The following is a 15,166-nucleotide window of genomic DNA, read 5'->3' as shown; positions in this document are numbered from 1 at the left end:
TTTTTTTTTTTTTTTTTTTTCCAAAACGCCTTGCTTGTTCATATTTTTTTCCCCCACCTTTGCCGCTACCCTATGGACCACCAGATGAAGAAAAAATTATCGTTTCAAATTACGCGATTCTCAGAAGATGGTATCTTCCCACATTAGCAGTACCTCGTCCTGATTGATACCCCTTTCGTGTTCGTAGGGTCCCACAGGAAATGTACAGCATGTTCACAAACAAACTCGATTAAAAAAAGAATAAATGTCTGTGCAGGTTTGCCCTGGAACTACATCATGGGGGATATGTCCCATGGGAAGAAAGAAGAAACATACGCACAAGCATTAAAGAAGGGGCACTTAAAAGCAAAGAAGTGAGCTATGCGGGGAAGAAATTGCCAAGAAAGAAAAAAGTCATTTTCGATATTCCCCCCCTTTTAATGATACGTGAAGTGCGCCAAATTGTTCACACGACGGAGTAACGGAAAATGCGTCAATTACCTCTGACGCGCGTTTACAAACTATGCGCTCTGCACACGCAGCGCGCGGAACTCCCCCCCTCCTTCGATCCGCATCACATGTCGTAATTGTCGTTCACGTCCTTGTCCTCCCCGTACTGTATGATCATATCTATCGAGTTGATAACAAAATCTACGTTATCGTCGTCGTAAATATTTAAGGGGATAAACGAAACCAAATTGAAATCCTCGATAATATGCGCAAAGGCATTGTTCAGTTTGTAGTACTTCCTGGACATGCATTTGTTGGCCGTCATGACAATATCATGGGGGTCCAAAGAGAGTATATCATTTAATTTTTCATAATTTTTTTGGTAAATTTTTTCTTCAATTTCTTCGGACTGCACGCTGCTACTGCTCTGCTCGTCTGATGAATTTTTTCCGAATTTTTCACTCCTTCCCTCGGACATGTTCGAAGAAGAGAAACTTGAAACGCTTCTCTTGTCATAATCGGAACACAAAATATATTCGTCTTTAAAGGACTTATCACCCTTTATGCATTCCATTTCTTTGAGAAAGGTGTCCCCCAAATCATCACTTGGCCGTTTTCCTTCCTCGTCACACTGTTCCGCTTTGTCCTGGAGAAAAAAGCGGCTACCTCGGCCGCCTTTAATCTTCTTGTTAATCTTTTTATACAACTTCCTCTGGAAAAAGAAGTTATTGTTATGCTTAAATTTTCTCAACTCTTGGTAGTAGTTTTTACTCACCAGAAGGTCACATTTGGTTAATATATTAATATGAGGTAATTCAAAGTTTATCATGGTGGATAAGCTGGTCAGGTACGCTGACAGCAGCTTCGTATTTGAACTAATAAAAGAAATATCTACTAAAAAGACAACTATCAATCTTATATTTTGATCCGTAAATATGCTTAAAATTTTCTTAAAATAATCTGTGTGTGTGTACAGCTCTATCTGTCCAGGAGTATCAATGATGAAATAATTTTCATCATCGTCGTAGTTATTTAATTCGTCTTCGAGCAAATATGAATTTTCGTACAACAATTCGACACTCCTTAGTAAAGCACAATTTGGACCAAGCATCTGATCTTCCATTAGGCTGTTTACATCCACGTAGTTCCTTATGTCGATGTCGTAAATGGTATCATAATATTGCTTCAATTCCTTTTCTATGTTGGACGTGGTGTTTATCGCTTTCTTCTTTCTCTCATAGTAGTACTCTTCACTCGCGCTGTCCAAATTGACTACATAGCAATTTCGTTTTTTTATTTTCATAAATTCTTTCATCAGCTTGCAATAATTTGTTTTCCCGCTCCCAGCAGGCCCCACTACGACTTGCCCATACTTCATCCTGTTCAGGTCAGCGAAATAGTTTTTTTCTTATTCGGCCAAAAGGAAAGAAAAATAACGGAGCGGTTCACAAAACGTATAGGAAAAAAATACAACAGAAAGCTAGGCTGTCCACTACTCCTCCATAACGTGGCATTTGCGAACCAATTGGGGGTGACGCTAAAACTGTTCCAATTTTTGCTAACATGTGTTCCTATTGCCGCGCACGTTTTTTAAAATAGCTAGCTGGAAGAACAACGGGGAGGTAAAAAAAAATCCTCTCACGAATTATTTCGTCACCTAAAATATGTTATTTAAAGGTGACAAAATGGGGGGCGGCGGATTTTTTTAAATCCATTTTGGAATACTTTGAGGATGTGCTCATCCATCGCGGGTCAGCAAGAAAGGAGAGGTTCTTCATGCAATCCCATTTTGGGGGGTTTTTCATATATATTTTTTTTACGTATGTATCACCCTACAAATCGAGGTAACAGACGATGGTCCTGCAAAAGTGGGCCATCATTTTAAGGTTATGCAAGTCGTCACAAGAGATCTAGGTCATCATAATGGTTTCCCATTGTACCACGTACATAATGCCTTTAATTTTTCCTTTTGTCACCCACTTTGCATGCAGGCGTATGCATCTTAACAGTTGGGAGTAGTTCGCCATTGCACCGTGGTCCCTATTTGCATGTAAACCGTAGCGGTGGGAGGAGCCTTTTGTATAGAATCACCAGAAAGCTGCTGATGCAACGGGAAAATTCCCCGATTTGGACATTTTTACCCGAGAAGTTGGCTCCATGTAGGAGAAAAAACGAAGAGGGAGCCTCCACTGGGTTAATTAAACATATGAATGCCTCATGTATGCCTCGCGTATGCACCTTAAACGCCCGTTCTGCCACTCAGATGCAGGCTCCTGAAATTTTCAAGGCAAACAGATTTTTTTAAAATTAAAGGAGGGAAAAAAAAAAAAAACGCCATTGAGGCACCGATACTCCCTCGTGTAAAAGTTCCATTGGGACATTCCCCCCAAAGGTGAAAAATGAAAAAAAAAAAAAGGTCCAGATGGCGTAATCATCGCACACCATTTAAAGCGAACTTCCGTTTGGAAGAAGTTAAGCGGTACTCCTGCCGAACAAATATCTTACAGTTCACCCAATGCAATGTCAATATTGACAGTGGAGAGCACATTAGGGTGGGCCCCCCCCAGAAAGAAGCTCCTACAAAGCGCAGTGAAGGAAGGAGCCGGGCCCAGTCAATCGTCAAAGTTCTTCACATGAATTGCGCCGATCAAATAAACGGTCAAACATATAAAAGTCAAATTGACCACAAACCATAGGGCCCCACAAAATCTGGAGTTACATTTGGTCAGTTCTGCATATTTATACGCATCGGACTCAGGCACAGATCTCGTAATTAGATCTTCAACTATGTCTACCATGCTATATATTTGATTGAGGACGCCTATGAAAGTCATGATTATTTTTAGGGGCCAGTATTGCACATCTTCCTTAAAATGCACACACAACACCCAAACAGAAATGGTAAGCGTTAAGAAGAGGACGCAAAGAATCCTTAGGAAAAAATTATTAGCATAAAAAATTAACACTATTAAGAGTAAGAAGCATAAGAAGGCAGCGGATGTGATGAGTGTCCATCTGCTTATGTATGCCATCAAAATAAAAAACATCCCGTAGAAACAGGAGCCAATGTAGCCAGCGGGCAGAATTAGGAATCTGTTTCCTCCAATTGTGTTTGTGCATCCTCCATGATTTCTGTTCACCTCTGCATTTGCCGCCGAAGGGGGAAGAGAGAAAAAAAAAAATGAAGTTCGCATGAAGTGGTACAAAAATGTTACGTAAGTGGTGGAAAAAAAGTGTAACCACAGAATGGTATGCTTTAAGAAAGTGTTCACTGCACATGCGCATACGCATACAAACACAGATACGAAGATATACATGCAACGGGGTGGTGTCTTCCCGGCTTAGCGCAGCTTAGCCGCGCAACGAAGCCGAATGCACAGGTTAATTTTTTTTTTTAACTCCTTCCTTTCGAACCAACCTATGCTCTTCACCCGGCCCCCCGTCAACCAACAGGCCGACGCATGCGAAAACTCGTGCAAAAAAACGGTCAGAAGTTTGAAGGGCTCCAAAATTTTGCACCTCCAGAACATGGCGTTTATCAGCACACAGGCGGAGATGCTCACGAAGGTGATGTTCTGGTTTCGCTCGCAGCAAGTCTGCAGGGTGAAGTCGAAATGCATTGTGTCTTCCGGTGGGATAGCTTCGGTTGGGTGGGTTTGCTTGGGGGCCTTCGGTCGGGTGGCTTCGGTGGGGATGCCTTCCTCTGCGATGCCGTGTTATGGGATGCGTTCCCTTACGCTACTCACCTAGCCCCCTTGGCAGAACTCACAGTCAGCAAATTGCAAAAATGTTAAATGTTCATTTTTCGCTCTTTAAAAAGGAAAATTGGGCTTACTCATCGCCATGCGTCAAGCATTGCGGATACAAATGTATGAATAGGACAAGTAAAAATGGAAAAAAAAAGGAAAAAAAAAGGAAAAAAAAAGGAAAAAAAAAAAAAAAAAAAAAATAGCCATTTTATATATGGCTTGACTTGTCAATAAATCCGCAGATTAGTAAACCTTTGGTGAGTGAACAAATCGGCTGTTAACGCCACCCTTTGCGTTTTTTTTTTTCCTATGTATGAAACACAGTACAATGTGGCGGAGTTCCTCAGTTCACCTGTGTGCACGCGGGTTGTCAAGCATTGTGCGTTTTTTTTTGCCTTTGCGCATGTTCGGAAAAGTTGCAAACGTCCTTTTATGCCTATCGCATCCATTATTAGCTTCTTCTCCCTACGTGTCACCTTCCACCGAGCACATTCCACGGCTAATGGCTCATCGCTAATGGCGCACCCTTCACTCCGCCTTCCTTTTTTGGGGCAGCAAATTAAGCAGCTTGAGCGTCTCCTCGGACAACCCGATGTCTTCAATGATGCTTTTCTTCTCCTCCTTTTTCCGCACAGACATATTGCTGGGATCCTCTTCATCCCTATGTTGCGCGAGGCTGTTTTCTTCCCCAACAGTGTGTAGACTTCCCCTCCCAGTTGCATCCTCTCCTCGTCCCTCCTCCTCTTCCTCCTTTTTGAATGCCAAAAGGTCATTTGACTTGGAGTTATAGCTGGAGCTGTACAGTGGCCTCCCCGCGTGGAAATAATTCTCTTCATTGTGTTCTCTCAATTTAGACAAATTAATTCTGACATGAGATGTTTCTAGTAGATCCTTAACGACACTGTTATTAATGGATAAGTTACTCGTTTCGCTTAACTTCCGTCCCAATTCTCCATCATTTTCGCTTTCCTCCACTTCTAACGTTTGGACAAAGTAACTTGGTAAGTCGCTCTTCAACTCAGGCATAGCAATGTTGTGCTCCTGAATCTTCTTCACAATGTTATTTATTTTGTACTCATTAATCAAGTGTAGGGTTATTAAATTCTCGATGATAAAAAGGAGAGGGACGTCCATTCTGTATTTCTCATTAAACACCTTAATATTCTGCAGCATGTTTTGCAACTCTTTCTGGTACTGCTGAAAATTTTCTATGTTCTTTTTATCTATTTTGCTTATGACATTTGTTTCCAGCGTATTTTTGTAATCCTCATTTTCGCTGATGCTGAATTTTTTTTTGCAGTTTTGATACACACAGGGATAGTTAAGCAATTCGAAAACATCCTTTATTTCGATCTTCACATTTTTAATAAAATTTGACAGCGACTCGAAGAATGATTTGATGAAAAAGTTGCTTTCATTTTCGATGTTCTTTAAGGAGGAATTCATTTTTTTACGAAACCAACAGCCGAAAGTGACAAAAAGTGTACCTTGTGCCTACCAGCCAAATGGTCCACTCGGTCAGGTCTCACCAAACGTTCAACCCCGTCTGTGTTTGTGTGTGTCTTCTCCACACCTGGGTTGCCACGCCTTATCTTTTATGAACGATTCACCTTCAACGGTCAGCTTTATTCGGAACAGTCGTTGCCTGCTCCTTCCCAGTTGGGCAAATGGATTCGCGCCCTTAGGGGGAAGCCCCTCCTCCCATGCAGATCTGTGAAGGTGGAAAAGGGTTGATACTTGGGAAGGCTACTGCAGCGAACAAAATCGTTTCACCCCTTTATTTGTTCATTCATGCATTTATTTATTCGTTCGTCTCTTCGTCTGTTTCTTTGTTTGTCTGTTTGTTTATTTGTTTATTTGTTCGTCTGTTCATCTGTTCATCTGTTCGTTTTTTTTTTTTTCTTTTTTTTTTTTTTTTTTAATTTTTCCTACCAACCCGTTTGGTATTTTTTTTTCCCGTTTTTTTCAAAAAGGGCGCAAACGTAAGTTGAGTTACATTTCCCATGCCGAGAAACATCCTTCACGAAAGGCGCACTTTCGTTATGATCCAGGCAAAAGCGCAATGATTAAATGCTCTCCACTTTGAGGAAGCACAAGCTTCCCCCACGGCAGCAGAGTTTTGTTTGTTTATTCTCACTGATGATTACAAAACATTCCAAGTGAAGAGCATTTTTTTTTTTACTTCACTTTTTTTTTCTCTCTCTTTTCCGTAAGGCTAGTATATATACATTCATTTGCTGACCATACTGGAGAAGTGTACCTTCGTTTTCTTTCCCGTTTGAATTATATGACTTCCACTTTGTGGTACTCTACACCAGTCCGTTTTCACTGCCCAGTCTTCCAACGCAGGTGATTAGCAGCCGGGGTGTACAGACGCAGGGACGTGACCAGAAATCGGCTCACCCAGTTTAGGGACCCCACAAGAAGACGACCTCTGTGTGGATGCGCCACAGGGGGGGTTACAACACAGGGGTTGAATGCACCACCGACTTTGACGCACCGCCCATGCTGACGCATTACCCACGCTTCCGCACCCGAGGGAACCATGCTGCACCTGAACAGCTCATGCATATCGAACATTGAGCACATCGAGCGAGCACTGAAGAGGAAGGACTACGAGGGAATAAGGACAAGTGCAGAGATCAGAAGCGTGTTCGAAAATCTGGGGGAAGCATTTAAAACGTTTAGTGACTCTCTGAAACGAATTCACTCTGATGGAAATGCCATCATTGCAAATATAAAGAAGAGACACACGGATGAGGGCCATTCCGATCGGGTCTACTTCGCCGACTGCTTTGTCAACGTCGTTACCCTTGTGCAGAATCTGTACGAACAGAATCTTTCCATCAGCAAGAAGATAAGGAATAACATACTCCTCGAATTGGAAAAGGAAGAAGCCGAGAGGGCCCAAGAAATCAGTTCTATTTATGAAGAGGCGGACACCGGATCAACTACTGCACTGAATGGAAATGGAGGTAGAGAAGCTCAGGAGGACGGACTCTCTACTGGAGAGAGATGGGAATACCAAACGGGGAGTGCCAGCCCACATGACCTAGACAGCCATGACAAGGGGATCATCATCCATGTGGACAAAGCAGAAAGATCACATAAGGAGGACTACAACCATAACGACGAAGTCCTTGTAGACGGAATTCCACTCAGAGAAATAGAAATAGATTTAAAGAGGTGCCTAGAAAATGAGCACTTCGCAAAAGAATACCTTAACAGCGCAAAGTATAAAAAGCACTTTTCAGAGCTAGACAAACTTAATATCAAGCTAGACAAAGAAATTGATGCCCTTAAGGTAATCCTCGACAAATTTGGGAAAAATGCCAACAAACTGCTAATCAATAAATCTAAGGAAAGAATAAATGCCATTCAAATTAGGAAGAAAAACATTTTGGAAATTCTGTATGATAATATAAAGGAGCTCCGACATAATAAGCGCACAATGCGGTGCAGCATTAAGGACTTGGAGCAGTATGTGCAGGATAACCACTGCAGGAGGAGGAAGTGGCAGGACAAAGAGGGAGGAGGAAGGGGAAGGGGGAACCAAAATGGGGATGCCACAAAAGAGGAAGCTTCCCCGCACAACCTCGCGGATCAAAAAGGAAATAAAAAAACACTGCATAGACTCAACCTTGAAAAATTCGAAATAAGAGAAAAACACAGAATCGAAAAAATATACACCAGCGTAAGGGGTTTCATAAAAATCCTCGCAGTGGAGCATATCCACATGAACACCGTACTCCACAAAGGGGCATGCGAAATCAGTTCGTATGACTCCCTCATAGACTATCAAATGTGGCTAAGCCTTGTCCTAAGAAAGGACGTGAACATAGCAGACCTGCAACAGAAGATCCCCAAAAATGATGTACTAACTGAGGAGGAACAATTTAGGCTAATGCCACATCGGGGTGATTCCCCTACTGCTGGTGCTGTGCACCACACATCTGAGAAGAAGAGAAAAACGAAGGAGCAGAATTTTCAGAGCGGGGAATTGATTTGCAGTGAAAGCAGCTCACCTGGGGCTAAAGCCGAAAGGAAGAAGCAGAAAGACTTAGACTTGAAACAGGGAGGTGAAGCGAAAAAGGAGCAGGCCCTGCGTCAGCCACGCGGAGGCGACCGAGCTGCTTCTCCAAGGGATGGTCAATTCCCCGAACAGTTCTACATTCCAATGATAATAGAAAGAAGGAGTACCTACAGATCAGAGGAGGATAGCAGGCCGAGTGGGGAGGAAGCGAGGGGGAAGGAAGAAAAAGGCAACCAAGCAAATGGAAAGCCAGCGAGGGGGAATAGAAAGACGCGACAAGCACTAGTGAACCCATTCGTAGGTGAAAAAAACGAGGCAGCATGTCTAAGCGGTAAGCCCCCCCCAAGGGAGGAAAAAGACATCTTCTCCTTCCTAATAAACAGACAAAAGGAGTGCGAAAAATATATGTTACAATTCAACAGAGTAGACATTTTATCTACCATGCTGAGTGGGAGGACTAAGGATAAACGAAGGTGGTATGACCAGAATTTCTTTCAAGGTTATTTCTTCGAAGAGGGACATCCCTTTTACCCATTTAGAATACCACCCAATATTAACCATTTTTCTACTTTCGAAAAATGGGGCTTATCTGCCTCTTCAGCAAGGGTTCCCCTGTTTGAGGAGGAGCACGAGGAAGAAGAAGGAGAAGGAATGACCGAATATGAATACAAGTTGCTAGCATACGAATCGCTCCTCCTAGTGTATTACTCCCTGTCGACCCAACTGAATGGCTACTTCCTCTTCGACATGTCTAAAAGGGACAAGTTGAACAAGGAAGTCTATAATCAATTCTGCCAAAGGTGTTACCCCATGTTGGAGACGATCCAAGGAGGGAAAAAACAAACCCGTACCAATGCGGAAGAGGCGAAGGAGGAGGAAGAAAAAGAACGGTACAAATCTACACCACCTCCTGGTAGTGACAGACGATACACACTGAACGACCATCTCAAATACGTAGATGACATTTACCATGTGAAGCTCCAGAATCTATTGTTAGTAAAAAGAATCATAAGCATTTTTAGAATAAAGCTGAACCTAAATTCTAGAGCTAACGATTTGGTCACCTTGCTTACTATCCCTTCACACGACACAAATTGGGGCCATACCTACACCTTCCACGTATTAGATGTCCGCTTCAGAATAATTCGAATAATGGATAGTCTCAACTTCAACCATGTATTTCACGCGAACACAGGAAAACAGAGAAAAAAAACGGACTCGACAAGGGAGCCACACTACAGCGAGGAAAGTACCATCTACACATCATGGCTCAGAAGACAGCTGCAACTTCTCCACATCTCCGTATATTTGAAGTTTTCCAAATTCGTTAAGTTCGTCCCCTTTTTTGAATCCCACTCCGATGGGCACTTCAAAGACGTGATAGATCAATTTGAAAATGAGGGGGAATATTTTAGCTACCTGAGTAGGGGGTCAGGGGACAAGCCCTTCGTCTCCTACCTGCGGAATGTGCAAAGGAGGATAGAGAAGCTGCACTGGTTTGTTTTACACCATGGGGGGACAACCAAAGGGGTGACCCCAGCGCAACGGAAGCAAAAGAAACCACAGCAGGGAAAAACAGATGAGAACAAAACAGATGAGAACAAAACAGATGAGAACAAAACAGATGAGAACAAAACAGATCAGAACAAAACGGATGGGCACAAATCTCATGACGAAAGAAATGATAAGCCCAACTTCACCAACTTCACCACTTTCAAGTCGCTACGAAGGGACGAGCAAATCATCTTTCTCTGCAATCTGCTTCTAAAAAATTTGATAAAATCCTTTCGGTTAATTTATCTCCTCAAGTCACTTGTCAGGGAGGACAAATGGAACGCAGGGGTCTGCGATGAGAAAAAGAAACTCGCCAACTTAGTTAAGTACTTCACAAAGATAGAGTATTACGATTACGAGGTGAGGAAGATTGTCCTATACAATTGGGAGGGGGGCCACGATCATCCGTACCAGGATCAATTACAGAGTAAGCACCCCAGGAGTGAATCCGAAGGAGAGCACAAGGGGGAGTGCTCTCCCACGTGGGATGGACAAAATATAGACCACGACGAGTTATATAAGGACATTTTCATGAAGGAGTTTTCCAAGTTGGTGAAAACGGGGTCGACTCGTGGCATCCATAGCAGTCGCGCTGTTCAGGGGAAGACGCCACCGAACGAAACAGGACTAACCCGGAGAGAAAAAACAATAAGAAGCAAAATATTTTACAAACTAAACATCGAAACGATTCTCTGTTCCAGCTGGTTCATTGACAGATCCCTGCTGCACTTCTTCCTGTATTACTACATTTCCTGCGTGATTGGCACCGGAGAACAGACCAACATGTATGCAGACATGCCTTACCTCATGCAGGGAATCATGCTGGTCGTTTATTATCTCCAGGCCGGCAACGATTTAGCACTGAAGGGGAAGACACAAGGGTTCAACGACGGAGTAGAACCCACGCCCATTCCGATATCGACCTTTATCCTCTACCTGGGCATTCATCTGTTTTATTCCTTTTTCGACAAAAATTTCTTGACGGTATGTCCAAATGAAGACGATGGAAGAGTGAAACTTTTTTTGAGGACCAAGCTGGAAACCCATAACGATGAGAAAGAATCCAAGTCGAATCAGATGGAAAACTACTTCCCTGGAATTACCCCTGCACCAAGGAAGAGCCAAATTATTACCGTGCAGAATGCTAGCCAGTTTTACTTTGTTGTGAAGAATTTCGAATCCGTCTTGTCCTACAGAACGGTTAACGAAATGGACATGGGGAATGGACAAAAGGGGACACTAGGTGCAGGAAAATCAGGTATACACACAGGTGCAGAGAAATCAGATGGGGAAAACTCAGATGCAGATCTACTCGCAGCCATGGCGGAGCTGTACGCCGACGATTCGTCCGGCCAGGACGCCAAAGAAGAGCCAAATCAAATGACCAAATCTTCCAAAAAAAAGTATCTCTTCTGTGCAACTGTTCCGAAGGACCATGACAAATTAGAAAATCCCAATTCAGAAGACAACCTGTTGCAGAAAAAAAAGCTGGAAAAGAAGCACCAAAATGAATTGATTTACCTGAAGCGCTACAGCAATATTCTGCTCCATTTCAACTATAACCATCTGGAAAATCTGATCAGTCCGTACGTTCCCAACGTCCTCTCTCTATATGGGAAGGACGAATTATACTCCAAGGATCATTTTTTTTTTGATTGGTACATGAAGAATGATGATAGCATGGAGGTGCACTTGGGGGGGCGGGAGGAAAAAAGTAGGCAGGTCCGTTTTGGCTCACCCCTAGAGGGGGAGGAAAGCAAAAGAGAAGACTCGATTCAGATAGAATGTCCAGGTGGTCACAGAAGTGCCCGGAACCCGAGGGGTTCCAACACCACAAGCCCCCCGTATGACAAACAAAACGGCCTGATGAGAACAAACGAAGAGGTTGAAAAGAGCCAGAAGTGGGACGCTCCTACCAGTAGTACTACCCTCCTTATCAGGTATAGAACCAACCAAAAGGGATACGCTAATTTTTCCCTCGTGAACCTCTCTAGAATTGAAAAAGTGATGACAGACATCCTTCTGATGAGAATGATTAGTTGCGACTTTAGGGACCACTTCATCCTCCTCCTTTGCAATTACCGGAGATTTATCGACATGTATTCTCTTCCATATGTTTTAGACGTATTTGTGATGCTGCACAGATTCTTCACTATCAATGATAACAGTTCGGAGGAAAAATCAAATCGGATAAAATATTATCTTCACGGGTTAGGTACTAGCCCTATGCACCATAGGCGCCTGAGAGGAAGACAAGAGCGCAATAGAACTCTCTTTGAGCGTTGTTGCAACGTTGTTGTTCACGATTTGGACGATAAAGAATGGCATTCTAGGAACAGAAGTGATGGTACCTCTCACAGTTTTACCTCCGAGGAGGTCATAAAGGGGAAGAGACGAGAAAGAAGTTCTCTCACACATGGCGAAATAAGCTCCGCGCACGAACTATCCAGCTTCTTCAAATTTTTTATCTTCAACACAGTGAAGAATATTTTCTTCAATATTGTGTGTATCGTCAGGGAGGATATAGAAGCGAGTGAGATGCTAAAAAAAGGGCAAGACGATCCCTCGGAAAGTGGAGAAGCGGTGCTTGAGTCAACTGGGGAGGCAGCAGATGGTCTGTTTCTTCGCACGCAGAGGGATTCCTCAGAAGAAGACGCGAGTGAAAGCGGTAGAGGTGGTAGAAGCAGCAGCGGAAGCGATGATGATCCCGGCAGTGATGCTTCTCTCCTGAATTGTACCACTGCCCCCCCCGTCATCCAAAACCCCCTGACGAACCAGTACGTAGACATCATAAACAAATACATCAACGAAGTCGTCGCGGAAATTTTATTCTTTTCCAACATATGGAAAGAGTACCTCTCGCCGAAGGAGCACCCGCTCATGGTCCTGTTTGCAGCCAACAGGACACTTTACTACGAGGTTTCCAAGTTCATAGGAATAAATAAGGACAACAACGAGGTTTTATTTAGTCAGGCTCTATCCATCGTCGTCTCCTTGTACAATTTTAATTTGCTAATTAAGGAAATTGTTCTACAGAGCGACACGTACGAGAGGTACCAGTGCCTGGTGAATGAGAAGCCGCTCGATGATCGCGTCGCCATTGGGGGGAGTCTCTCCATGGAGAACAGCCCAGATGGGGGCTTCTCCCCCGTCGCAGAAGACGCGCACCGCACCAGCTCCCCGCGCAGGAAGATGCAGAGCAAAATTGCCAAGTACTACGAGACGAGGAACTCGCTAAAGGGAAGCGGCGAGGAGGAGCAGAAGAGGACGGGGCAGAAAAAGCAAAATCAGGAACAGCAAACCCGGCAAAACCATACGGATGACACACACGATCGGTTCATAAACCTCTCCCTTATCATCTCCAACGCAAACGACCCATGCATGGTGAAGCTCATGTTCAAGCTGGAGAAAATATTCATTCAAATTATGGACCACAAGTTAGAGCATAACAAAAATCTGCTATCCGTATGTTTAGAAAAGGAAAAATTAATTCCACTGAATAGCCCAGAAGTTATGTATAACTCTACCTCTGTGGACATCTTCTCCATCATATGGAGCATTTTGGATGTCCTCTTTGAGTACAAATGCCCAGTGGAATGGATTATCACTCCATTTGTCCAGTTTTTACATACCTTTATAAATGACTACTGTGAAAATTACAAGAAGAAATATACCTCCTTTATCATATCGGTGATGAATCAATATGCAGATAAGTATTTCCAAGATCTGCTGAACCTGACGGAGCAGCAGAAGATCCAGTGGGACAAATTCTCTAGGAGTAATATAAGGAGAAACAGAAAAGAAGGAAATAAGGAAGACGACGAAGTAGGGGGAAGTATTTTTAAGCACAACGAGTTAGACATGCTTGACCATGCAGAGGAAGAAGAACAAGACGATCTCGTCCTCTATAATGAAAACATCCAAAACGAATTCAACGATATGAATGAGGTAACAGAACGGATTAAACATAGGAAAAGGAAAAAAAACGTCCTTTATAAACTCTTTGACTATGATGAATTAGACGTTAATGCGATAAAAAACAAAGTAGGAGAATTGCTGGAAGATATTAATGATCTATCCGTGAAGGTCTCCCCTTTTCAGAGCAACAGTCCATCCAAGGCGACGAGGGAGGTTAGCGAGCGGGAAGAAGGGCCAACCGGGACGACCCACTTGAATCCTCCCAATGAGGAAACGAATGGTGTACCCCCCTCGGAGGAGAAAAAACCAGGCGCCTATATGAGCGATGATCTAGTAAACATTCTAGACGAAATTAACCACCTCTTTGACAACTCTGACATGTCCACCTCGATGGTCATCACATGGAATCTATTCTTTTTCCAAGAGCAAGTGGCCCTCATTCGAAACAAATTTGAAAAATATATTCTAGACTATATATCCGCCAGGACACAAAACGTCGACAAACTGAGCCGCATATTCGGCAAACACGTAACCTTCAACATAACTCTTCCCATGCTACAAAAAAACATGTACACAAAAACGATCTTAGATATCCTAAACACGTCGATAAGTAACATAAGAGATACATTAAAAAATACACTTTACTTCATCTTCAAAGTTTTATCCATCCGAATTGTATGTTATGAATTTCAGCAAGAACTTTTTTTCAATATGTATGAGGAGCCATTTGACAGAAACAACATACAGGCCATCGTTAGGATGTTCCCAAACACAGTGGAAAAATTTATCCTTCAAATACCTGAATCTTTTCGCAAGAACATTCTCACTGTCTTCATCGAGCTGTTCATCAAAATGTGGATACTTGTCGTCGTAGAGAAGGGATTTTCAAACTACATTTTTAACGACAACGACATACATTTGATGAAGCGGGACAACCAGTGCATCCGGAAGTACATGCAGCAGAGGGGCATACAGCTAAGCCATTTGTTTCTCACCAAAAAATATGACGTCACTGAATATATCGACACCTTTTTCGATTCGCTTTATGGGGACCGCCACTTGTTTGCGAAAATTCTCTCGGAGCAGAAGGAGCGCAGGTCCAAGAATATCATGTCTTCGGCCTACAATAAGGGGATGTAAGTGGCGTTCTTCCAGACACGGAAGTCCTCACGGGGGTGGCCACGAGGATGGCTACTCGGGGAACTGCCTTCAGCTAAGCAGAGAACGAGCGAAATATTTTCACTCCCCCCCCCCTCTCCCCTTCCTTATACGTTGCCACCCATTTGTATTTCCCTCCATTCATACTCCTCCTCCCCCCCTTCCACCTCTTCAGCGCCATAATAACTGGAATAAACCAACACATCCAGGAGAACTTGTAGAATGTGCCAAAACCCCCCCCTGGTGCAGACGCCTCTGCAGATTAATGCCCATCACCCAAAGTGCCTCTTTTTTTTTTGTCAAATGGTGTAGAAGGGGAGTTCTC

At 43.2% G+C, this 15,166-nt stretch overlaps 4 protein-coding genes across 4 annotated transcripts; 1 reads left to right on the top strand and 3 right to left on the bottom strand.

Moving 5' to 3' along the window:
- Positions 1-553: 553 nt before the first annotated feature.
- On the bottom strand, positions 554-1,807 carry C922_01987 (hypothetical protein; the record flags this gene model as incomplete). The annotated part of the gene is made up of 1 exon (XM_008817586.1): positions 554-1,807. The coding sequence occupies one exon, from the start codon at positions 1,805-1,807 to the stop codon at positions 554-556; it is 1,254 nt and encodes a 417-aa protein (XP_008815808.1).
- A 1,234-nt stretch (positions 1,808-3,041) lies between these two features.
- C922_01986 (hypothetical protein) lies at positions 3,042-4,049 on the bottom strand (the record flags this gene model as incomplete). The annotated part of the gene is made up of 2 exons (XM_008817585.1): positions 3,042-3,571; positions 3,848-4,049. The coding sequence occupies 2 exons, from the start codon at positions 4,047-4,049 to the stop codon at positions 3,042-3,044; spliced, it is 732 nt and encodes a 243-aa protein (XP_008815807.1).
- A 657-nt stretch (positions 4,050-4,706) lies between these two features.
- Positions 4,707-5,624, bottom strand: C922_01985 (hypothetical protein; the record flags this gene model as incomplete). The annotated part of the gene is made up of 1 exon (XM_008817584.1): positions 4,707-5,624. One exon carries the CDS (start codon positions 5,622-5,624, stop codon positions 4,707-4,709), a length of 918 nt encoding a protein of 305 aa, XP_008815806.1.
- A 1,099-nt stretch (positions 5,625-6,723) lies between these two features.
- C922_01984 (hypothetical protein) lies at positions 6,724-14,823 on the top strand (the record flags this gene model as incomplete). The annotated part of the gene is made up of 1 exon (XM_008817583.1): positions 6,724-14,823. The coding sequence occupies one exon, from the start codon at positions 6,724-6,726 to the stop codon at positions 14,821-14,823; it is 8,100 nt and encodes a 2,699-aa protein (XP_008815805.1).
- Positions 14,824-15,166: the final 343 nt, after the last annotated feature.

Source organism: Plasmodium inui (genome assembly GCF_000524495.1).
Source record: "Plasmodium inui San Antonio 1 unplaced genomic scaffold supercont1.6, whole genome shotgun sequence".
NCBI lineage: Eukaryota > Apicomplexa > Aconoidasida > Haemosporida > Plasmodiidae > Plasmodium > Plasmodium inui.
This window is presented reverse-complemented; position numbering and strand designations above follow the sequence as displayed.